Source organism: Rhineura floridana, chromosome 4 (assembly GCF_030035675.1).
Source record: "Rhineura floridana isolate rRhiFlo1 chromosome 4, rRhiFlo1.hap2, whole genome shotgun sequence".
Taxonomy (NCBI): domain Eukaryota; kingdom Metazoa; phylum Chordata; class Lepidosauria; order Squamata; family Rhineuridae; genus Rhineura; species Rhineura floridana.
In genome coordinates, this window is record NC_084483.1 from 160,082,215 (window position 1) to 160,107,483 (window position 25,269).

At 43.4% G+C, this 25,269-nt stretch overlaps 2 protein-coding genes across 12 annotated transcripts in view; one reads left to right on the forward strand and one right to left on the reverse strand.

The window, feature by feature from the left end:
* The window catches only part of CLIP4 (CAP-Gly domain containing linker protein family member 4), a 49,025-nt gene extending 39,883 nt beyond the window's left edge, over nucleotides 1-9,142 (forward strand). Inside the window, exons 13-16 of the mRNA XM_061624980.1 lie at nucleotides 2,705-2,828; nucleotides 4,899-4,963; nucleotides 5,477-5,549; nucleotides 6,668-9,142. Coding sequence (XP_061480964.1) covers nucleotides 2,705-2,828; nucleotides 4,899-4,963; nucleotides 5,477-5,549; nucleotides 6,668-6,989 — 584 coding nt within the window. The 3' untranslated portion in view covers nucleotides 6,990-9,142. The remainder of the gene's footprint in view (nucleotides 1-2,704; nucleotides 2,829-4,898; nucleotides 4,964-5,476; nucleotides 5,550-6,667) is intronic.
* A 9,702-nt stretch (nucleotides 9,143-18,844) lies between these two features.
* ALK (ALK receptor tyrosine kinase) overlaps nucleotides 18,845-25,269 on the reverse strand; it is a 731,445-nt gene continuing 725,020 nt past the window's right edge. For all 11 annotated transcript variants that reach the window (XM_061624970.1, XM_061624969.1, XM_061624972.1 and 8 more), the window contains one exon: nucleotides 18,845-23,739. In XM_061624970.1, coding sequence (XP_061480954.1) covers nucleotides 23,068-23,739 — 672 coding nt within the window. In that variant the 3' untranslated portion in view covers nucleotides 18,845-23,067. The remainder of the gene's footprint in view (nucleotides 23,740-25,269) is intronic.

Consider the following 25,269-nt stretch of genomic DNA (forward strand, 5'->3'; position numbering starts at 1 on the left):
GATGAGGTAGTGTCCAGAAGCCTAGTGTGGTAGATCTGTGAATGAAGCTAAGACTTTTGTCATAGGGGATACCTTTTAAAAGAAAACATTTAATTTCACTTGTTTCCTGCACTTAAATTTTCAGATGAATTTACACTGCAGCTTCCAGTAAGAAACAATGTAAAATGTCAGTTAAATGTAAAATATCAGTTCAAAACCAATTAAACAATACATTTAAAATAAAACCATGTAGCCATAGAAAAAATGAGCATAACTGTGTATTAAAAACACAGGCACATGCAACCATTTTAATCTAAAATTAGGAGCCTAAAACTCACCAGAGTTGGTGCCACCATGACAGAGAAGACTCTTGTTGTGGTTGCTATCTGCCTAGACGCTGAAGATAAGGACACCTGGAGAAGGGTGCCTAGGAAAAAAAAGTAATGCTTGGGTAGATTCATACGGAAGCAGGTGGTCCTTCTATAATGTGAATTGTGCCCAGAAATGCACTAGATGCCAGTGGAGGGGTGCTAATACTGTTTAGATCTATCTAGCGTGGGTCATTCCAGCCAGTAATTGGGCTGCTACATTTGAACTTACTGAGGTTTCTACTAGTCTTCAAAGTCTAATTCGGATGTTTTCAGGGTTACTGTGACCAGGCGTACTTTATTAAAATGGAAAAATAGGACTACCGAAAGCTTATGCCATTGACCAAGCTAAGTACAGGAATAGAGGATTTTTTGGTTTAATAAAATATTATACATAGTCCTACAGCTTGACAAATAAACACATACCTCTTATCAAGTTAAAAGATAATGCAGTCTGTAATGTAAGTTACTAAGATAAATAAGGAACAAAATGAGGTCCACTGGTTATTCTATTTTGATGTGATGCCTTGAAACATTGCTACCACATTACTGCTTCTAAACTCCATCACTGGGTTTACATTTGAAAGGTACAAAATACAGTGTGATGGTAATGGTAGGTATGTTACTTACCTTGCACATTAGCCTTTAACTAATGTGACAGCAAGAGGTGTGAGAGACCCAAATGTAATGGGAGGCCATGACAAAGGCATACCCATTTATTATTGATGTGTGAAACTATTCTAGACAGGCTGTTGGCCCATCTAGGCCAAGACCATGTCTTTTGACTTGCAGAAGCTCCCAAAGGTCTCTGGCAGAGGTCTCTGCAGCCCTGCTGGCCAAGATCCTTTTAAATGGATGTGGCAGAGATGAAGCTGGGATTTGAAACTGGGACTATCTGCATGCAAAACATGTGCTGAGCTATGAGTCTTTTCGAAAGCAGTTGTATTGACATCATAAAATCAGCAAGCAAAAAAAATCAGTTCGTGTTGAAGCAAGCATGACCTCATCACTGTATGCACAAGTTCAACAGTACACACAGATTTACCTACATTTGCTCATCCTTCTCAATCAATTGAATAGCTCTTACAAATAAAGTCTCTGACTCATTTCAAAACATTAATGTGCAAGGAACAGGAAGCATGAGTGGTTTCCTGAAGTTTATTGGATGCTACCAAGTTGAGCTACCAGTCAATAGATAGTGCAAAGCTCATTAACTATAGTTTGCAGCTGTAAAAATGGAACATATTTTATTTAGGGTCTTCAGGAACCGTTAAGGTTTGCCTCTGCCCACTGCTCTGCCTCTTCCCTCCCCCCACACCATTATCACCCTGAACCTGCTTTGTTTCAGAGCTGAAAATGCAATAAAAAAGTGCTATGTGGCCACAATGAACCACATAGCACCACTATTTGACACTAGGAGTTTTTGCTATGGCTTATATAGCTATGGCTTATATAATTGTGGATTTGTGTTGTATTTTGTTCTGTGTACCTCTACCACTGTTTTAAAAAATAACTGGAGGTGGAGGTATATCCTTGAAAACCCTTGATGTGTGTTTTGTCCTAAGGGAAAACTTGCTCTTTTGCAGGAAATGTTTCCACTGTAGCATCTCACTTCTGATGAAAGCTTTCAGTACAGCAAGCCAAGGCATATTTAGTTGTATAAGTGTTGGTGCTGATAAATTGGCAGAAAATCTGTTGCTATTTCTTTTGAAGGCGGGGGGGGGAAGTCTTCCCCAGCCAAGCCTTTTAAATGCATGATGGAGTTCTGGCTGTTTCAGCTTGTAATTAGAATTGCCCTTAAAACTGGACCCTAAGCTCCAAATGACTTGAATTTTAATTTTGAGTCTTAATGGAGTTGAATAACATGAGAAATAGTAATAGGGCATTATGGAACTTTGTACAGAATTAGGAGATGTATCACAGATTGCTGGTGGTTAAATGAAAGTGTTGCTGTTGACTGTCTGTCTCAATGCTCTGTGAAAAGATGAATTGGTTGGAGCTTTCTGAAAGTTATTTGCCTCCTACAGTGTGCACTCCGGATGTCCTCCTTGGAAGTGCAACCCTTTAGAAGCTTCCCCTCTTACCACTTTCCTTTCATCATGGAAATCTTTATGCACAGGAATGACAGAATGCTTATTTGTAGTGATAGTTTATTTAAGGTGATCTATTTAAGAAACATCTTTCCTCTCCACTCGTTCCTTCTCCTTATTTGCTAATTGTAGATTCAAATTGCCAAGAGTATTTATGTACAAAGAATGCTTCTCTGACATATAGATGGATAATTGTAGTGAACAATAACACTATTTGAAAGAGTGCTTCTTTGCCTCCCATGACTCTTTAAATATCTGATTTTGCAGGGGTTTGGTGTGGAATAGAACTGGACAAACCTCACGGCAAGAATGATGGTTCAGTTGCAGGTGTACAGTACTTCAGCTGCCTCCCCAGATATGGTGTCTTTGCACCACCCTCTAGAGTGCAGAGGTGAGTGTGGAGTTCATGACAGCAGGACAAAATGGGTTGTGCTTCACAGTTTGACCCTGACTACTTTCTTTCAGAATATGTTTCCAATTGAAGGGAAGCCCAGAGGAGCACCACACAGCTCTGTTTTAGATAAACCCTGGGTTGGCAAAAGGAAGTGATTTGTCTTTGGACATAACGTGGGAGCAATCATTAAAACTGAAATGTATTTGGGCCTTGTTTGCTTTAAAGAAGATTGTTTTTGTTTTGGATTTTTGTCTTTTAAAATTTTGTAGTATATTCTGGTATAGTAATTTCTAATTTTTAAAATACGTTCTCACTCTAAGGAGAGCTAGCTGTTGCAAGAAGGATTTTCTAAAGCTTTCATTTGACATCTAAAAATATAAAGGAAAAGCCATAATTCGGTGGTAGGGAACATGCACACAAAGAGTTCGAGATTCAGTTTCTGAGGATGGTAGGTAGTGCTGAAGACATCCTCTGCTTGAAACCCTGGATACCCACTGCCAGTCAATGTAAATCAGAAGAGACTAACCTGCTGCTAGACTTCAACTCACATAGATCCCAGTTAACATGGCCAGTGGTCAGGTGTAGACCTACTGGGCTAGAGATGCCAAAGGCCTGTCTCAGCCTTTTCCGTTTAGAAACATGGGATTATGCCTCATGCTGAAGAAAATGCTTCTTCTGTCCAGGCACAATACTTAGGTGCTGAAGGAAGATGCTCCTCACCACAGATGGCTAAGACACCTCTGTTGGAAGGGGGTGGTGGTGATAAACTGACATTTATTTAGCACCCGTCTTACTCTGTGCTCTACAGAACTGTACAGTGACGCCACTTCTGCCCCCTGGAGATAAAATCTAAGGGCAATTTCTTTTTTGTTTGGCCCCAGCTGCATGGGTTCTCTTTACATTGCCACAAGTTGCAACAATCTGGTGAAGCAGTTCATAGTAATGACTTGATGCATAGAACAATCACCATGCAGACAATACTATTGTGGTAACTGATAGCTGACAGCATAGACAGATGACTATTGGTACATGGGAGGGTTTGCAGAAAGTGGGAGTTTGAGAAAGGTCTTAATTTAAGGAAGAGAGATCATGTGACAGAAGTGGAGAATAAAATGGGAGACGAAAGGACTAGAGAGCAAAGAAGGCTAGTGGCAGATGGGGCCAGGAAGATGGGAGCAGTGTCCTGGAGATCCCAAAGTGGAAAGAAAATGAGCTGAAAGCTGATGTGGAGAGGCATAGAACAGTGACATGATCTTAGCAGAAGGAATGAAAGATGACCTGTGCAGTGCATGTTCTAAATCAGTGGTTCCTAACCTTTATGAGTATGGGACCCTCTTGATAACCTCAGACTTTTTCATGACCCCCACATGCTAATTGTTGTCATTTTAGTCTCTGTTAATTGAAAAAATGTTTTATTAAATAATGTCACTTTTGATTCATTACAAAAACAAATATGATGATGATCATGATGGTGTTTATTACCTGCCAGAGCCAATCAGCTTGATAGATTTTCCCTTATTGCTGCTGACAAAAGGTGGAGGGAGAGGCTCTGGAGTGAAAAGCTGGCCCCTTCTGTTGATGCACTCACTTGAGTGCTGTGCTGCTCAGCTCTCTGTGTAGCAGGAACTGACTGTGCCAGCTGGAAGGAAGGAAGGGAAGGTGGAAGTGGCTGCATGCGCATGCACTGCAGGCTCACAAGTTGGTGATGCACAGACCAGCCATTAATCAATTTTTTAAATTAACAAATCTTCTCTTGGCTCGTTGTGACCCCCCTGGGATGACTTCGTGACCCCCTGGGGTCCCAAACCCCAGGCCGGGAACCACTGTTCTAAATTTTCAAAGCAGGAGCTGAAACAGGTTGTTTTTAATTGTTTTTAATGTCAATGTTAAAATGGTTGTAACCTGCCCTGGGATCTCTGGGCAAAGGGCAGGTAATAGATGATGATGATGACGGTGATAATTATCGCAGAAGAAGAGGGAATGCCAATAAATAGGAATTGGATTGTTTTTGAGAGGGAGGGGGAGGGGGAGAGGGAGAAAGTGTTAAACACATGATTTCTTTTGCAGGCTAATGGGATCCCTAGACTCCCTCGCAGAAGTTTCATCAAATAAAATGAACCATTCTCTCCCTGGTAAGAATTTGACAAGCATCTGATTTCGTTGTTTCATGTTACCTGTGCAAATTGCAGCAACTGTAGCTTTTTTGGGGGGGGGGGAGGTAAGAATGAAATGGGAAAGCTCGAAGGCAGGGACTTTTTTCATTTCTCTCTCACCCCCTATTTTTCTTTAATTTATTTATTTATCGAATTTCTTAGTCGCCTATCTGGCTGGCTATTTGTAACCTCTCCTTTTCTACATGCACACGCGCACACACACACACACACTTGTAAGAAGTTCCATTGCACTAGCAGTAATCCTTGTGCTGACAGGAGGAATTAGTTGAATACTGCCCTGAGGAGACAATTCTGTCAAAAAAGGAACTAAATAATTGAGTGGACAAGGAAGGTGGCCCATTTTTAAATGTTTGTGCTATATGCATATTGGAGGAAAAAAGTGTGTGTGTGTGTGTGTGTAAATATATATATATATTAGTTTACTGCTTACTAGTCTGGACTAAATATTGTTTTTTTTCTTCTTGTGCTCAGGTTTTCGGCGAAGTTTTAGTACAAACTCTGCATCTTCCCAAAAGGAGATAAATGGGAGAAATTCCTTTGTCAAGTGAGTGACTTTTTAAATAGCAGAATGTGCATAATCTTATCTGATGTGATTAGATGAACTTAGCTTCCTTTTTGTCTCTGGAGGCATGCATCTTAGTGATTAACCATGGAAACACATGCATGTTTTCTCTGAAGGAAGTAAGCTTTGTTCAATGAGACTTGCTCCCTTTTAAATGTCTTTAGGATTATAGCCTAAGGAGTCATTTTGATATATATGTATAATTCCCAACACTAACCCTGAATGATTATAGGAAGGCTCAATGCTAGTGATGGCTTTTAGGAACATAGGAAGCTGCCCAATGCTGAAGCAGACCATTGGTCCATCTAGCTCAGTATTGTCTACCCTGACTGGCAATGGCTCTTCAGGGTTTCAGGCAGGGAGTCTTTTCCAGCCCTATCTGGAGATGTCAGGGATTGAATCTGGGACCTTTGCATACAAAGCAGATGCTCTACCACTGAGCTACGACCCTTCCCCAAAGGAAGGGCCATAGCTTGCCTGTACGTCTTATGGGTGCTCTGAGTACTGGTTTTCAGAAAAAGCTGGCTGTACATCTGTTTTATGAATAACTAAAATCAGAATAGTAAAGAAATAGGTCTAGGTCAGAATCCCAGTTCTGGGAATCATTGTCCACATTTTCTGCCAGCTCAAAAGCTAGGCCAAAATGCCCCCCAATCCTATTATATTTAAATAGACCAAACTAGACAAACTAATGGACCAAACTGTGTTAATTACTGACATCACAGCAGTCAAGGAGGAGGAGTTTAGCTCTTTCTTCCCATGCTACAATCCTGCCAAAAATAGCTCTTCCAGTGCTATTTGCATTGGTAGGAAATCTTCATCATCTTATGCTTTTGTAAAGCTGTTTGACCTTGTTGTTCATAAAGTCAATAGAGAGGAGGATATGCAGGCTTTTCTCCTGGGTTGACAATGAGTGTACTGTGTGGCCTTTTAAACTAATTGAGTGCATGTTTTACTACTGATGTCAGATCTGAAGCAACCTGGTCTTTGTAAAGAGGCTCTGGAGTCTTATCTTAATCTGTTGGTGGCAAAGCTCCTTATTGTGTGCACATGCAGTGTAGTTTTGTGTGTTTAACAAATGCCTCCTTGTCTCTGCTCAGGTCAAAAAATGCTTCACTGCGACGCAGTTGGAGCAATACCACTACAGCAAGTACTGAGGGTCCTGTGAAGCTCCGTGAGGGCTCCCAGGTATTCCTGACCAGCTCTAGTGAGATGGGCATAATTCGCTACATTGGGCCCACAGACTTTGCCCCAGGTGTATGGCTTGGCCTGGAACTCAGGAGTGCCAAAGGCAAGAATGATGGATGTGTGGGTGACAAGCGGTATTTCACCTGCAAGCCAAATTATGGAGTCCTGGTGCGGCCAAGCAGAGTAACTTATCGTGGGATTAATGGGGCAAAACTTGTGGATGACATCTGTTGAAGCAAAATGCTCCAGCCCTGAGATTGAGGGTATAAGAAATAAAGCACATCAGGCAATCATGCAGGCAATGGCAGGTTCTGTCTTACCCAAATCCTAAAACTGAACTTCTATAACGCGCACACAGCTCTAGCCAGATTGCACTTGCTTTATGACTCTGAGAAATGAAATCTTAATAGCTTCCCCTACAGAACAGTCCTTGCCCGAGCGCTTATTGCATAAAAGACATCTTGGGATTGAACTGCCATATTATTTGAATAATCAACTGTTTTCTATCTGGCTCCATTTTGACATGCTTTGCCACTTCATAAATGATCTTTCCATCCCACATTCTAATGAAACTATAAAGTGACTTGAGATAGCAGAGCTTGTTAAACAAAGCAGTAGGATTTGTCAGCTTGCTGTCTTCACTTTCTCTAGGAAAAAAAAGATAGCAATAAAGGGGCAGGGAAGTGACAGTATTTAAGGAAAAAGTGTTGTAAAACGGGTAGCTTATAATTCACACAGCTCCTCCAAAGCACAAAGCAACCAGCTTAAAAGAGTCTAAAGAGAAAATTGTGCTCCTTCAATGCTACATGCCTAAGCAGCCTGAATTAAAAAAGGGAATAGCTAATAAAGCACAAATATTTTTAGGTTTGTAGTAAAAATATTTTAAACAGTGTGTGCATATATAAACATATATACAGTATATGTCTGTGTGTTTAAAAAAGATAGCAGTGTGCCAGAAGCACTTTCAAAAATACTGTTGGAACTAGTATTATGCACTTTTATTTCTCTCCTTTGAAGAGTTTCCTTCCTGAAGTTTTAGAGAAATCATTTTGTTAGTCAAAACTGCAGCCTGGAACACTGCATCAAACTTTGTCCAGCCAGCAATCAGATTGGCCAGTGGGTTATTTTAAGGTCCGATAGTGGTACTGGGCCAAGATCGTATGTGCATAGATGTGCACCACCTCCTCCCCAGGAAAACATGCACACCTGATGTGGGAGTCTTGCTCCCTTCCGGTTTGTGACGGTATTCTTAGACTGGTTAAAACACCCCAGTGTGGTCTGATGGTGACTGTCTTCTGAGAGGAGACATTGGCAGAAAACCTATGGACATTCCATGGTTTCTGCAGATGCAACTTTCCTCATTTCTAAAGCAGTCATCATGTTGACCTTGGACCTTTAGCATGCCTGTTATGCCAAGCCACAATGGGCTGAGTTAGGCCATACTGCAATTGACCACTTGGCCTACAGACCATCAGTTATCGATTCGGGGCAGAAAATTTAAGATGGATTTTGTTGTTGCTTGCATCAGAAAAACCCTGTGCAATAAGAGTTCTATATCACTGTTGACGCATCTTTACTGTCAACAGTGGTGGGTGCTGAAGCCTTTGCCATTTTTATATATTTGCTACATTATTGCCGAGAAGCATGATGCATTACTGTATTGAGAAGCATTTAAAACATTTGATGATGATTTTTCTGTAATATGCTTGAGTCATTATGGATTTATAATTTCTATTATGAAAGATATATTTTAATTCTTTGGCATATCTTAACTCTTATTATATAGATTCAGATAATTTAAAAGCCACAGAAGCAACTAAATGGCTTCAACTTTGTAAAGAAGGTGGCTTGTCAAATTGCACTTAAAACTAAAACCAAATTCTAGCTGTTTATAAAAGTATGTATATTTTAAAACATTGCTAGAACAATTTCCCATGAGCTGCATTAAACATGACAAAACTACAATATCGCTTTATAGCTAATCGGTATTTTTAAACTAAGGACAATGGTTGTAAATGGTGATTATAAGCTTGTTCTTAATTATGGCGATACATATTTGAGGATCAAGATGGACCTTGATGCCCTGAATATTGCAGCGTCTGTTTCCTTGGGTGTTTGAATGTATTTTTTCATGAGAGTGCTGTTAATGGTTGTTTTTAAGGATGCCCATTGCTTTTAAGAAAACTGTTTGAGCTATCACTGACAAGAGTGTCCTTTTTTGAATTGCTTTCTTCTAATGTTAATTTGCACATTATGTATTTAGGATAAAGAGCAGCTGCTGTAATGTAATAAAGCAGATGTTTTAAACACCTTTTTATGTTTGTAAAATATTTATGTACTCTACAGACATGCTGATCTTGAATATAAAATGTTTTATGCATTCCCTATATGTTTGGTAGATTCTATTTTTCTTTTGCTCTCTTCTTCCTTTAAGTAATGTGACTTCCAGGGTAAACACTGGTAACACTGAAAGATAGAAATTCCTTGATCTTTCTATATGCAGTTGCTACATAATGTGAAAGATTTATCACCAATATATCAGTGTGCATGTATGGTATGCTCACAGCATCATAACTGCCTTTTTATTCTGATTATGCACTTCCAAAAGATTACTACAGGCGACCACAATGGACTTGGTTGAAAGTTGTTAACTTTGCTCAAGTCTGAGTTGTTCTTACACACAGGCCTTGATGTATTTGCTATAATGTATTCCTGACAAATATTTCTTATGATATACGATCCTTAGAATGAAATTCTACCATGGACACATCATTGCATGTGTGCCAGTGCAGGTTTGCCCCCATTTCTCCACTATACTGAAAATCCCTGAAGCTGGCTTTTATGGAATCTGTTGGGTGTATTGGGTACTGTGCTTGAAGTCATATAATGCACTTGTAAATTGCTTCACTTTTATTTTGTGCAGTTGAATTGCATAATGCTTTCTGCTTATGTTTAGTTATTGGAATGCTGTAATTCTTGTCATTTTGCAACGCAATCCTGTACATGTCTTCTCAGAAGTAAGTCCATTTTCCATAGGAAGTGGGCCATCACTGTGGGAAATAGTTCCACCTATTGTGCGAAGGCAAGAATGTTTTTGAAGTCAAGACTAGGGACGTCATGCCCCTCCCACTCCCCAGTTCATTCTTGCCTTCGTACGAACAAGATTGGAATTTCACGTAGCATTTAGCTAAGTCTCGTATTTGTTTCTCTTTTTCTCTTCAAAACCTTTTTGCTGTTTTTTGTGTCTAGCCTACTGAGGATCCCCTCAGAGACCGCGGCTGCGGCTCTCTTCCCCCTTTCCTCAGGGCTATTTAATTCCTTTTATTCCCTTGATTGGGGTGCTCTGAGACCGCGGCTGCGGCTCTCTTTATTTTTGCAGTTTCAAGCTCCCTCCCCCCCCGTAGCCAGGGGGCTCCCTCAGTGACCGCGGCTGCGGTTCTTCTTTTTTTTTTTTTAGATCGCTTTTGATCGCTTGTGAGGGAAGGGGAATCCCTCTCCCCCCCCGATCGTTGCCGCGGCTGCGGCTGATCCGATCTCTGCGGGAGCTTGCAGCTGCGGCTCCCGCCGTTACTACCTTACCGCAGATCGCCCTCGCTACGTGGCTTAAATCCCACTGCGAAGGGCTTTACAGACCGCGACGGCGGCTCTCTCTGCGGCGGCTGCCGTGTGTTCCTCTACCTGCTCTTCCAGAGTTTCTTTTCCAACCGCTACTGCGGCTTTCGGCGAGTCCGTGCTGGCCAGCCCTTCCCCCAGTTCGCTTGCGACGGCCGCCATTGCTCCTTCTCCCTCAGCCCCGTTTTGATCGTTTTTTCCCGCCCGTTTTTTTTCCGGGCGCCATTTTTTGAAATTCAAAATTCCCGCCTTTTTTTGTTACCATCTATTTAGCTTCGGATACCTCCCCTGCAGGCTACCTATCTGTATGTTTGTGTGTATGTGCTGCTGACAAACTTACACAAGGCTGATTTACACACATTTTTACTGTGGCTGTAATCATAGTGGCTGAATTGTATTATTAAGGCTGGAGCTCCAATCCTAGTGTGCTGGATTGTATTATAAAGGCTGGAGCTTTAATCCTAGTGGCTGGATTACATTATCAAGGCTGGAGTTTTAATCCTAGTGGCTGGATTACATTATCAAGGCTGGAGCTTTAATCCTAGTGGCTGGATTACATTATCAAGGCTGGAGCTTTAATCCTAGTGGCTGGATTACATTATCAAGGCTGGAGTTTTAATCCTAGTGGCTGGATTACATTATCAAGGCTGGAGCTTTAATCCTAGTGGCTGGATTACATTATCAAGGCTGGAGCTTTAATATCAGTGGCTGACTTGTATTAAATCTGATTTACATTACATATCCTGCCCCCTATGGGGCCATGAACAAGCCAAAAATCCAGCCCACAGCACTAATCTGAGTGTGCCAACTCTAAAACAGCCTATATTATATTAACGTGGATACCTCTGTGCATTCTGCCCCCTCTGTGGCAGTGCATTCGCCATCTGCCAGTGTATCCTACCCCCTCCGTGGTAGTACGCTGTGCCAGTTCGGGTCTTTACATTCTGCCCCCTCCGTGGCAGTGTACTGCACCCAGGTTCATATAAGATGGCAGAACAGCCAGGCATGTCACCATCAACACACATGGTGCCAGATCAGCCAGACATGCCACAATCAGCCAAGCCACAACATACTAACACGTCTAAGACCAGACATGCCAAAGCACTGGCTAAGACAAAACATCTTTCCAGCCATAGTAAACCAAAGCGTCCTTGTTATGTTTCTGTGCCAACAACCACCACAGCACAGACACACATAAGTGATATTTTCCATTCTCCTGCTACTGCCTCTGACGAGGAAGAGTTTGTTGGCTTTCCCCCTCACGGTTCGCCTAACGAACCTACCTCTGGCTTACCGCCTCAGACATCTGTTCCAACAGCCCACCAGGCACATACATCTCACACATCTGGTCTGCAGCTGTCTCCTGATTTCCTCTCCCAACTCCAAGCCATGCTGGCTTATTTCACACAAATGCAGTCACTACCACAGGTTCCTGCCATACCCCCACTCAACATGGACCAACGCGCGTTCCATGCTGCTCATCCTTCCTGCTCGCCAGATCCCTTCGATGTAGCCAGAGGCAGATGTACGGACGAAGCCTCGTATGCGGAGGAGTTAACTTTCACTGACCATGTTGAAGGAGACGACTGGAGCGACTATTCAGATCATGAGGAGGATACATCGTATCGCTTGTTCAATACCTCAGATTACCAACCGCTCGCACGTAGGGTACTTCATACCCTTGGTCTCCAGACTGCGCCCTCAACTTCGTCCGCTCCAACTCTCAAAGGGGCCAAGGTCCTCAAATCCCCTGCACCTACTGAACACTACATCCCGGTGCCGGACCCAATTGCTAAATTAGCTTCCGATGAATGGGCCCACCCGCTCAAAGCTCGACGCTTCAAGAACATGGCTGACAGACTTTACGCCCTAGCCCCAGACTTCGCCACCAAGTTAGAGGTCCCTGGCATAGATGAACCGATCGCTCGCCTCGTTTCACGATCTATCTTGCCCAGGGAAGGGGAATCCCACCTAAAAGATACTACTGAACGTCGAATAGACTTCGCCCTCCGCAAGAACCACGAGGCCACTGCCCTAGCCATGCGTGCCTCCGCCTCAGCCTCCATCTTCTCCAGAGCATCTATGATGTGGCTGGATGACCTTCTAGAGGATGATAACCCTGATCCTGTCGCCTTCAAAAGAGCACTATTGAAATTACGTAAGACAGCAGCTTTTGTGGCCGATGCCACTTTGGATGCCACCCAATTAGGGGCACGAGCCATGATGACTCAAATAGTCGCTCGTCGTACCCTCTGGCTTCGCCACTGGCAAGCTGATTCAGCGGCCAGATTGAACCTGTCCAAGGCCCCTTACTCCGGATCTCTACTCTTCGGCGAGGAAGCTCTAAAGGCAGTTCTGGTTGATCCAAAAGACGCCCATAAACCGGTTCTAGCCACAGTCAAGAACATCGACCACAGGCCCTTTAGGCGATTTCCCTCCTTTCATTCTAACCAGCCTTTTCGAGGAACGCGGCCAGGAGGACGAGGCCGCGATTTCAGACCCTATGATTCCAACGCATTCAGGGGTACCTGGAACCGACGCTTCCAGGGCAGAGGTCAGTACCAAGGGCGCAGGGGCAACTCATCGTCCTCATATAGGGGAGGTCCTCGCCTACACAAGTAGTATTAACGCCATCCCCATAGGTGGCAGATTACTTAATTTTGGAGATCGATGGCTGCGCCTCACTAAGGTCTCCTGGATCAGGGACCTCTTCACTTATGGCTATACCATAGAGTTCTGGGCAACCCCATCAGACAGATTCCACCCGTCTCCTTGCCCAAGGGCACCAGCCAGGCACAACATCATGCAGACAGCTATACATCACCTCTTGCACATAGCGGCAATAGAGCCAGTTCCCACAACTGAGAGATCGGAAGGGGTGTACTCCCTCCTATTTGCTGTGCCAAAACGAGATTTATCTTGGAGGGCGGTATTGGATCTCAAGTTTGTCAACCGTTTTGTAACATACCGCAAGTTTAAAATGGAATCTCTCCATTCCATTACCAAGAGTCTGCATGAAGGAGACTTCCTGGCTTCTATCGACCTTAAGGAAGCGTATCTCCATGTACCCATTTGCATAGCCCACAGAAAGTTTCTTCGGTTTGCTTTTGGCCACCAACATTTTCAATATAGAGCGATGCCTTTTGGCCTCTCCTCTGCTCCAAGAGTATTTTCCAAGGTGCTACTCATCCTAGTGGCTTACCTTCGGACCCAAGGGGTTCATATCTACCCATATTTAGATGATCTGCTCATACGGGCCAAATCTGAAGAGCTGGCTCATCATCATTTAATGATCACCCTCAATGTTTTGCAGACCTACGGCTGGCTTGTCAACTTCGACAAAAGCCATCTCCAACCAACCCAACGCCTACTACATCTTGGGGCAATGTTGGACACCCTGCAGGCAATGGTCTTCCTGGCTCCAGATCGCATCACTGCCATCACAAGCATCGCAAGGTCCCTGATGCAACAAACACCCGCAGACGTCATGCTTCTCGCCAGAGCGCTCGGGATGTTTATCTCCACAATCCACATTGTGCCCTGGGCTCGGGCTCACACTCGGCCCCTTCAGTGGACTCTGTTGCCTTTTCAAAAAGACATTGCCAGCTCCAACCATCGCAAAGTTCGTTTGAGCCCCGCTCTGCGCCTCTCCTTCCGCTGGTGGACCAAGGTTCAACACCTCTCCAAGGCCACGTCGTTCAGAGAACCCCGCAGAACCGTCGTGACCACAGACGCCAGCCTCATAGGTTGGGGAGCCCACTGCAACTCCCAGTACGTTCAAGGGGTTTGGCCCAACGCAGAGCAATCTCGAAGCATCAACTGGCTGGAACTAAAGGCTGTCCACTTGGCTCTATGTCATTTTCAATCTCTGTTCCCTTTGCAGCATGTGCTCATTCGAACAGACAACACGTGTGTAAAATCACATTTGAACAGACAGGGGGGCACCAGGTCTCGTCCTCTGCAGGACTTAGCCTCCCTTATCTTTGTCTGGGCAGAACAACATCTACAATCCCTGAAAGCAGAGCACCTCAGAGGGATTTGGAATGTGACAGCAGACTGGCTCAGCAGACAACAGGTCTTCCCAGGAGAATGGAAACTTCATCCAGCCATTTTCCATCGTCTCCAGTGTCGGTTCGGCGCCCTCTCAGTCGACCTGTTTGCTTCCAGTCACAATTGCCAGCTTCCAAGGTACTTTGCTCGATACCTGGACTCAACAGCAGAAGCAATGGATGCTCTGACAAGACCGTGGCCAGACGGTCTATTGTACGCCTTTCCTCCCATACCATTGTTAGCCAAAACCTTGAGGAAGGCGCGAACCGAAAGGGCACAGCTGGTTCTGATAGCACCATTTTGGCCACGCCGACCGTGGTTCTCAGATCTACTGGCAATGTCAATGATGGATCCTTGGACACTTCCAGTAACGCCAGACCTCCTATCCCAGGGCCCAGTACTGCACCAGGACCCTACTTGGCTCAATCTAACAGCGTGGCGTTTGAACGGAGACACTTGAGGTCAGCTGGACTGTCTGACGCTGTGATTGATATTATTTTGGCCTCGAGAAGACCATCTACCACTCGCATTTATCAACATACCTGGGTGGCTTTCTCCAAGTGGTGTCAGTCCCACCACCACGATCCATCCCAGGCCAATGTGCACCAGGTGCTCCAATTTCTCCATACTGGCTTTATGATGGGACTTCGACCCAACACTCTACGTCGACAGGCGTCTACTCTGTCATCCATTCTCTCAGTGTCCTCTCCTGGAGATCATATCTCCTCACATCCGTTCATCAAACGTTTTTTGAGGGGAGTCGCCCTACGCTCTCCGGCTGTTGTCCATCGGTTCCCCTCATGGAGTTTGCCGAAAGTTCTGCAGGCTTTGCAACGCCCTCCGTTTGAACCCATCAGGACTGTGCCCCTACGTATACTGTCCTTCAAGGTCCTGTTTCTGATCGCAATCACATCTGCCAGACGCGTTTCGGAGTTGGGCGCATTGTCTTCTGCTAGACACCTCTGCGTCTTCCATAAGGACTCTGTTGTGCTGAAGACTGACCCTTCCTTTCGTCCCAAGGTCGATTCAGTTTTTCATTGCAACCAGGACATTGTTTTGCCTTCCTTTTGCCCGAATCCTACCCATCCTCTCGAGAAGGCTTGGCATTCGTTGGATGTCCGGAGGGCTCTCAAGACCTACCTGTCTAGGACCCAAGAGATTCGACGAACGGAGTCTCTGTTTGTATCCTTTCATCCAGGGTCTATGGGGCATAAAGTATCCAATCCTACCTTATCCCGTTGGTTAAGGGCATGCATTACCTTAGCATATGAGTCCCTGAAGCTGCCAGTTCCTGCTAGTATAACAGCTCATTCTACTAGGTCAGCTGCCACTTCGGCTGCTTTTGCTACTAATGCTCCTGTTGCCGATATTTGTAGGGCCGCAGTCTGGTCTTCCCCACACTCGTTTATAAGACATTATAAAATTGATCGTTATGCCTCTGCTGATGCTTCTTTTGGCAGACGAGTGTTGCAACAGGTTCTTAATGAGGATTAACATGTGGGTGGTCCCTCCCTATATGGGTTGCTTTGGTACATCCCACAGTGATGGCCCACTTCCTATGGAAAATGTACCATTGGTCTCACCTGAAAGGTGATTTTCATAGGAAGGGGCCATCACGACCCTCCCAGTTGGAGGATGACTAGCGATTTTATCAATGGGTTACATGTTATTGTTTCCATATTATATTTAAATGTAAGAGTGAAGTCAAGACTTTTAGTTCTGTTATGTTATGAAGTTATGTTAGAGTCATGTTGTTATGCATGTGACTATTATGTTATTTTCCTGGCAGGCCTGTTGGCCTTGTTCTTGTATTTTTAGATATCTCTTTTAGACTCGCTACGAATGAACTGGAGAGTGGGAGGGGCATGACGTCCCTAGTCTTGACTTCAAAAACATTCTTGCCTTCGCACGATAGGTGGAACTATTTCCCACAGTGATGGCCCCTTCCTATGAAAATCACCTTTCAGGTGAGACCAATGGTACATTTCTGCTTAATGGGGCTTTATTCCTGGCAAGTGGGTATAGGAATGCAGCCTTATTATTAACTATCTTTGGGCCTATTTGGTGGAAAGATGGGGTATGAATATTTATCATTTTGTTTTCTGGATTACAGAATATATTTCTAATGTATAAAAAATGCAATACTTGTAATATAAGGTGGATAAATTTATACTCTGTTAACAACAGCATTGAGATCTTAAAGTTCTTAAAGCAGACAGGTCGGAAGAGATCAGGCAACTTGTGAGTATGAGAGCATGAAGAAGCTGTGACTATGTTGTCAAATTACTTTGTGATGATGGTATATGACCTTTCTCACTTTTCCTGTTTGCTCTTGCAAGTGTGTATTAAGACTGTGTCTGCCCAAACTGTCAGCATAAAATCTACATGGCTTCAATACTGAGAAGGGTTTTTTTTTTTTTGCAAAATGAGTTCTGGTATATTAGAGGATAAATATACCAATAGGGTAATGCATAGCCACCAAGGAATAAAATGAACTGAATATATGAAAAAGTACCTGTTTTGTTTACATTTTTTTACCAGTAGTCTGATTCTAGTGTTATGTAGAGCTAGTTGGAGTCTGCCTGGTTGGCACTGACTTCTCAGTGGCAGTTCCTCATTTGTGGAATGTCCTCCCTAGGGAGGTGTCTGTCTCTCTTGTTACTGACTTTCAGGCACAACATAACATATGCTTGCTGAGTGGGGTCATACGGAATTTTGGAGTACATTGTCATCATTTTGCTGATGACACACAGCTCTATTTCTCCTTTTTCATCTTCCGCAGGTGAGGCAGTGGATGCATTGAATCAGTGCTTGGTTTCAGTAATGGACTGGATGAGGGCCAGGAAACTGAACCTTAATCCAGACAAGATTGAGATGCTGTTGGGTGGTTCCTCTAACCCAGCCTTTCCCAGCCATTGGCAATGCTGGCTGAGGCTGATGGGAGTTGTGGTCCAACAACATCTGGAGGCACACTGGGAAAGGCTGCTCTGACCAATTGAGTGGTGTTCGGCCTGCTCTAGATGGGGTCACATTCCCTCTGAAGGAGCAGGTTTGTAGTCTGGGGTTCTCTTGGATCCATTGCTGTTGTGTGAGGCACAGATGGCCTCAGTAGTGAGGAGTGCCTTCTATTAGCTTATGCCTTCCATTAGCTAAGGCTGGTGGCCCAACTGCAATCCTATCTGGACAGGGATAACCTGGCTACAGTAATCTATGCTCTAGTAACCTCAAATTTGGATTATTGCAATGTGCTTTACTTGAAGCTGCCTTTGAGAGTGGTTTGGAAGCTTCAGTTAGTGCCAGATGTGGCTGTCCAGTTTGTTGGTGGGTTCAAAGCGAACAGAACACCAATTCTGTTACACTGTCTACATGTACACTCCCAAGCCCAATTCAGAGTGCTGGTTTTGACCTATAAAGCTCTTCACGGCTCAGGACAACAATATCTTTTGGAACACCTCTCCCATATGAACTTACCCAGATCCTTATATCATCTTCTGAGGCCCTTCTCCAGGTTCTCCCTTGGAGGGTGGTGACAAGGGAGACGGCCTTCTCAGTTGTGGCTCCCCATCTGTGGAATACCCTCCCCAGTGAGGTCCACCTAGCGCCTTGAGATCTTTTCAGTGCTAGGTAGAGACTTGCCTCTTTTCCCAGGGATTTGATAGACTAAGATGATGTTTGTATAAGTGTGCTGCCAAAGCCTTCTGGGGTGGTGGCTGTTTTATTATTTTGTTTTATGGTATATTTATTTTGGTTTTTAACAATGTAAGTTGCTTGAAGAACTTTGGGTAACAAACAACTAATAAATATATCAATAACAAATAACCTAAACATTTCTGTTTAGCCAGGTATTTGATTGTTGAAATACACTGTTCTTGACAACCTTGAAATTACTAGCTGTGAGAGTATGGGACTGTTTTTAGATATTTAAAATGTTTTTTTATTTTAAATTGAATTGTTTTACTACTTTGGTGTTAGTTGGCCTGGGCTCCTCTGGGAGGAAAGGTGGAATAGAAATATAACAACTTCTTTTCTGGAGTGAAGCCCAATTTACCATAATGTAAATTCAAACCCTAAAGACATTAGTGATGTATTTAGAACATCTGTATCTTCCCATCTGGGTTAATGGTTCTCCTGTAACCAATGTAAAAGATGTTTACCTCCACCAGGTAGCTTAGCTTTCTTTAATCCTAGTTCAACCAAAATTTTGCATGACTAAAATATTATCATGCTTACTGTTATAATTTCTTGTTTAGGAACCTTTTTAGATAACCATTGTTAGGGAAATGCCAATCTATTACTTTCAATGTATATCTCCCCCAAGCTTTTCAGTTATTGTTCCAAATAAAAGGCTCATTGGTTTGGTGAGCTATTGCAGAGATAATGCACAGCCAAAGACATGCCTTCCTTTACAGTCATTTTATTTTTGTCTTCATGCCTTTAGCTTCACTACACTTGATTACAATACAAATACAATACAAAATACAATGATCATATATTAGCATTTTATCTTGAGAAGGATCCCTGAAATGCATAGGCCCTTGATTTATGAGCAATGTTGCATAAGCTTCTGTACAGATGTGATACACATTCCTAATGACAAAGCCTTGATACAGAAGGAGAGACTGGGAACATAAGGTTCAGACATCTTCTGGTTAGAGTAGACATCCATGGGTGGAGTTATGTAGCTGTGAAAGGACATTTGAAAAGGTAGTACTTGCTCAAGGCTAGACATATCTGATGGCTTCACCTATAGTAGACACGCAAAAGGAAATTCTTAACATACAGCAGCAGGACCTAGTCATGCACAGAAAAATGACCATGGGAAGTGCTTCAGCAAAATGATCTCACTTTCAACCTCCGCAGAATTAGGATGAAAGGAAACAAGTGTTAGGTGCTGCATTAGATGGTGCTGTACTCCTATGCATACTTTGAGGCGAGTCCCAGGAAAACTTGAGTGAGACTTGCTTTTGAGTCCTCATGCACTGGGTTGGGCAAGATGCACTCATTGGCTACTCAAATCAACCGACTGTGTATTACACTTGAGCACATGGGCCTCTGCCCACACTTCCAATATCACAGGAAGGAAAGTACATTCTCGGATGAGAGTTGGCCCAAAATTTCTCAGAAAACACTTTTCTGACATTTTTGTGGAGAATTGTCTTTTGTAGACTCCCGCTGAGCTGTTGGAAAAATTTTAATCTTCTCTGCAGGACATTCAGTGAACCCCCCCCCCCCCATTTCACCACCTGCGACCAGGGTGCATAATTTTGATTGCAACTGTGAAACTTGCAGGAAGCAATGGGCTTGATCTCTAGCCCTTCCAGGCCTCTTCTCTTAGCCCATTGCTTTTCATCCACCATGAACGAAATGATACTTTCCCGCTTTTTCATCACTCCCCCTTTCACAACAGTTAGGAATTCAATCTCCCTCCCCAGAATATTAAAAAATTAGCCCTCCCACTTTTACCAGCCCCAAATAGAGTAAAAAATGTTGGGAGGCTATTTTTGCTCAGAGCTTTCTTGCTTTTGCTCCATTTCTCCAGGTGCCATGGCTAATTAATTTTCTTGTGCTATAAACAATGGGGCAAATATAGATGCTGAAGGGATGTTGCATTGGCATTACTGAAAGTCTATCACCAGCACCATCTAGGGTTCTGTTTATTGGGCTTTCTTGACAAACCCCTTTTTGCACTCACCTGTGTATTCTCTATGTAGACTTCCAAGGGCTTCAATATTATAATACTTTGGACTCAATCTGAGTCCCATACCAAACAGTATGTGTGAGGGGAAATACATTTAGAAGACAGCAGTGATATGTTCCTCCACTGTTTCATATTCCTTGTCACCTCTCATGATAAAGTTATGGAAAAAGCCTCTGCCTAGGTGTTGTCATTTATGGAGCAAAACATTTCTCTGCCAAACACCCTTATTCCCATTTATTTCTGGTGATACTGAAGACTCCATTATTGTCTGCATTTGTCACTGGGCTAATAAAGCAGATGCCTTGATAAGCTATTTACTATCCCTAGTATAATTACAATGCTGCCTTCTATGGCATTGTGACTCAAATCCTTTATTCCACACCTATGCTAGGTATGTAGCAGGATGTAACATTTCATTTCTATAATGAAAAACCCTGCATAAGTAGCTCCATTGCTGAGAATTCGGAGAACTTATAAATGTTGAGGTGTGAAAGCTTTTTAAATTAGTAGCATAAAACACAGACCACCCTATGCTTCTGAGGATACTATTTACTTCAGGGGGGGAAAGGCTGCTTTTTCAGGAAATTTTCCATGAACCCTGAAATCTACCAAGGCTGTAACACAAAACAAGCTAGTTGGCTGTGATGAAGCACTTGCCTACTGCTTTTCTTCCAATAGTGGGTCAGACAGGGTGAGGGTCCTGCAGGGTGCCATCGTGTTAACAATGCACATGGACAAGCCAATCAATGGGGTGCAAGAACAATGCAGTCTCTTAATCATTACAGCAGCTGAGCATTCCTTTAAACTCAGGCATCTTACAGCATGCCAAGTTGTACTTTCAATTACCCCTTTAGGCAATTCAAGGAGGTATAGCATGCCCCCTGCTGTGAGCAAGTGGGAATGTCAAGCACAGTAACCACAAAACAGCGTGCCTGGGCTTCATTGAGCAAGAATGCTTATTTAACATGAAACTCTGGCTTTATGAATATAAGCAAAAGACCAACATCTTCAGTGGCTATGTTGGCTGGAAGTAGACCCAAGCCTTTACCTGTTTGAGTTGCACTTCAAGGTTCTTTGTGGTCCCATGATAGGAACAAGACACATTATTATGCAATGGAGATCCATGTTTAGATTTTCCAACTGTAATTTGCTGCTAAGGATTCAGGGCCATTCCCCATTGATTTACTGCTCCTCCAGCAAACCAGCATCTGTGGAAAGTGGATGTCTTTGCCTATCACTGAGGAAGGTCACACTTCTTCATTTATACATCATCCCCAAGCAAATCCATGGGCTTCATGGAGTGCAACTCTGCACTGACTTGCATTTGCATTTGTTTAGCAGGAGAAGGGTTAAATGCTCGTGAAAGACACAAGAGGCACAAACCGACTTGCCTGCTCCTTTGTGCTGTTCATGGGAACAAATGTGAAAGCATGTTTTGGTATACAACATCTATTTAGTTCATTAAACAATGGGAATGATCAATTGCCTCAAAGTGGAGAAACCTTTTGTGCTCCGTGGTCTGCATGGCACTGCACAATGGCAGGGTATCCCAATTTGTGGCACCATGTTCATGCAAGCAGCTTTACCAACTCTATCTCTGTCTAAATGTCTTTCTACTGGTTATGTTCATCTGAGAGCAGTTCTGGGACCTACTTCATAACAGGATATTTTGGCAAACTTTTTCCGTTCAGATCGCAGATAACATTAATGATTCGTTCACATAAGCTTTGAAGCACGCTGAAACATGGATTGATGGTATGTTGGGTGAGTCTGAGAATGTGCTGAAGTTGGCATGTAATTGTTTAATCATATGCTCAATTCTGGATTTTTCAGTGTGTTTAAGCAATGACTTTGAGAGTTGGCCACTGACAGTGTTCTAAAAGGCCCTTTCTAAAACACAGCTGTTCCATAAGGCATATTTGGCTCAGCTTCTAAAGTGCCATGTACATTGATGTAACTGTATTAATAAATAAAAATCATTACTATCCTCATGCACTCGAAAAACCAGGGATGGACAGACACACACCAACGCAATTGCATGACTACTTTTCTGTTTGTTTAAATTTTGTACCATACAATTGACACAAAATAGAGGTGATTTCACAACTGAACAATCTGACCCCTACTATCTTAATCTACTTATCCTCTAGAATTTGGCATAAGCATCAGCAACGTGAATACACATTGGAGATTAAGTGCTAGGTGCCACTGCTTGATCCACAACAGAGAGTGAGGGGAGAGAACGTCACATCATCAAAGTAAACCACTGAATTTCATCATATTCCTTAAATTCCTGCAATTTCCATCATGGAGACAAAAGGAGTGAGAGCAAGCATATTTCTGCTGCCCTTCCAGAGTAGCACCATGATTTGCCTGCTTGTGGAAGGGCCACACAGAACTGGAATTGCTGTTTGGGTATGCACCGTTTGGGAGTCCCCATTGACCTGATTTTGGCTTTTGGCGTGAGCACAACATTTCCCCACCCTCTCTTCAAATATCTAGCAGGAAGAGGGATTCCCTAATATTGCACCTGGCAGTATAAGGGAATCCCCAGATATTAAACACTTGGACAGCGAATGATGAAACGGCACATAAACAATGGAGAAGGAAGCAGGGCACAGGGAAGGGCATAGCGAACAACCATGCAGATCATTTTATGCATCTGAGAGTTGGGCCTTGCAGATAATACTGAGTATTGTCCTACGGTGTTTTGCTTTTGTGTGTAGAGGAGGGAGCTCTGACAAACTGAAGGTTCTGGAGAGTTTGAAACACACAGCTTCCAAGGGTGGCATTTCAGAGCAACTTGGCACATTGCAGAAGGGAAGCTTGTTCTGTTCTCGTGCTTGCTGTTTGAGTGACACAGACGCTTGCACCAGGGCTCACAAGCCCCATGGGAAGAGAGTCAAAGATGGGAAGCTTTCCAGGCCCCTGGTGGTTGAGCTGGCCTTGTTCCTAAGGGGAGGGCCCTCGTAACTGCTGGCACAAGGGTGGAGCTGAGGTTTCCAAGGGCAAGCCCTGCTGCTGGTATCCATAGTTAACATTGCCGCAGGGGAAATGGCGGAGCCTGAACAGAGGCACTTCCTTAACATTGGCTGTCAGCGATGATGGTTCTAGAAGCAGGGAGGAGCTTGGCAGCCTTCCAGTCACAATATTGGGCCCCAAAGTACAGTTCCCTTCATACCCCGGACCTTCCCTCTCAGTTGCCTCTTTTTCCATCTGTGAAGTGTTTCTGACAATGGGCTTCTCTGAAAACCAGGAGCCATAGGTTGGGTTCCAGAGGTTGGTGGGCTTGTTTCTTGACCCCCTACCTTTGTGGAGCTCCGTTGCGGGATTGGACTGAGTGTATGCCATGTTGACATGTCCCCCTTCAAGGGGGGACTCTGTGTTAGCACAGACTGATGGCTCAATACCAGCTGCTTTCACCGGAGGTTTTCCTGCTGCGATGGCTAAGGGCAAGGAGGGTGGAGAAGGCAGGAGCTGCTCAACACCTTTTTTCTCTTGCTTTGGCAAGACAAGCAAAGGAGGAATTGCTTCAGGGTCTTCTGGGCGCACTGGGACCTTTTCTTCCTCTTCAATGCATGGGCCATATTCCACTGGCAGAACTGTGTTGATTACATCAGGATCCTACAGGGAAGAACAAGGGAGTCAAAATGTGCTGCCACTTTTAGAAAAATGTGGTTGACACACCAAAGTGCTGGTGGATTAATCTACCTTATTCCATAAAGAGAGATTTTTTTTATTCTGCATCTCCCATAATACAAAAATTACCGATCACCCAAAAAAATAGATTGGCAGGACAGATAAAAGGAACAACTACTTCCACACAATGTGCAATTAATTTATGGAATTCACTGCCACAAGATGTAGTGATGGCTTCTGGGTTTCAAAAGGGATCAGGCAAATTCACAGAGGACACGTCTACCAATATCTGCTAGGTATGGTCACTTCCATGCTCAGGTAGGGATAGGCAAATCTGTTGTTGTTGGTTTCTCTCCATTTCTCATTTTCCCAGTCTTAAGTTCAGTCCTCCACATTTCCACATCAGTTTGCTTTAAAAACAAAGTCCCCATAAAATATTAACTTTTCAATGTCTCCCAATATATACATTTTTGTAGGTAATTTTGGCTAATATACATATTTTTGCAAATCGGGTTTCCCTAAAATAATGTACTTTGGTGTATTATTTTCACAAATATATATGGACATTTTACCCCAGTATATGCATTTTTGAACACATTACTTGGCTGGAAAGTTGCACTGCAAAATTTAGAGAAGTGCATATGTCAAAGGATAGTTCTCATATATGTTTGGAAACTGTGAATTTGGTAGGTTTGCCTTTAAATGCAAACTGAGTCAAATTTCTCCTCCATCCCTATGCTCGGGGGCTCCAGTTGCTAGAGGGCAAGGGCAAGAGGGGGCTATTGTCTTCATGCCCTACTTGCATCTGGTGGCCACTGTGGGAAACAGGATGCTGGCCTAGGTGGACTCTTGGCCTGATCCAGCAGGCCTCTTTGTATGTTCTTATAACAAAGCTACAAATGAATAATATTTTTTATACAGTGGGATACTTAAATGTTAGATCTGGTGACAAATATTTACTATATTCAGGCATGTTGAAGTGGAGCAGAATATATATTTTTGAGAGCAAATCATTTTTCACTTCCAGAAACTCAGAGTGGCAGTGGAGACAGCCTGCAGAGATTGACACAATGAGCAGGTTGCGCACTCCATGATCTGGAGCTGCTAGAGGGCTACCTCTGTTAGGGAAAGGTCGGGGAGCTGTTATCAATTCATGCGGGGATGGGAACATCTTATGACACAACAGTTCTGACATGGTTGTATTGATTGTTTTGCTGTTTTTCCTGGAGGGAAGAAAAATGGGTTATAAATATTAAATGTAAACTTTATTTTTCTTCATGTGTGATTCTGGAATATATTCCTACAATATAGGTTATTCTAATGCACCTCTTCAAGAGATATGTAGGGTGGCCACCTGGGCAACCCCAATTCTAACTGTTGATTTACTAGACATCACTAAAGGCCAAGAGATTGGCTTTGCAAGTACTGAAGGCTCAAATGTTCTCAGGCTTGCACCTATGAATCACAGACCTATGTAAATTGGTTGTACATTGAAGGATGGTGGATAAAAGGGCT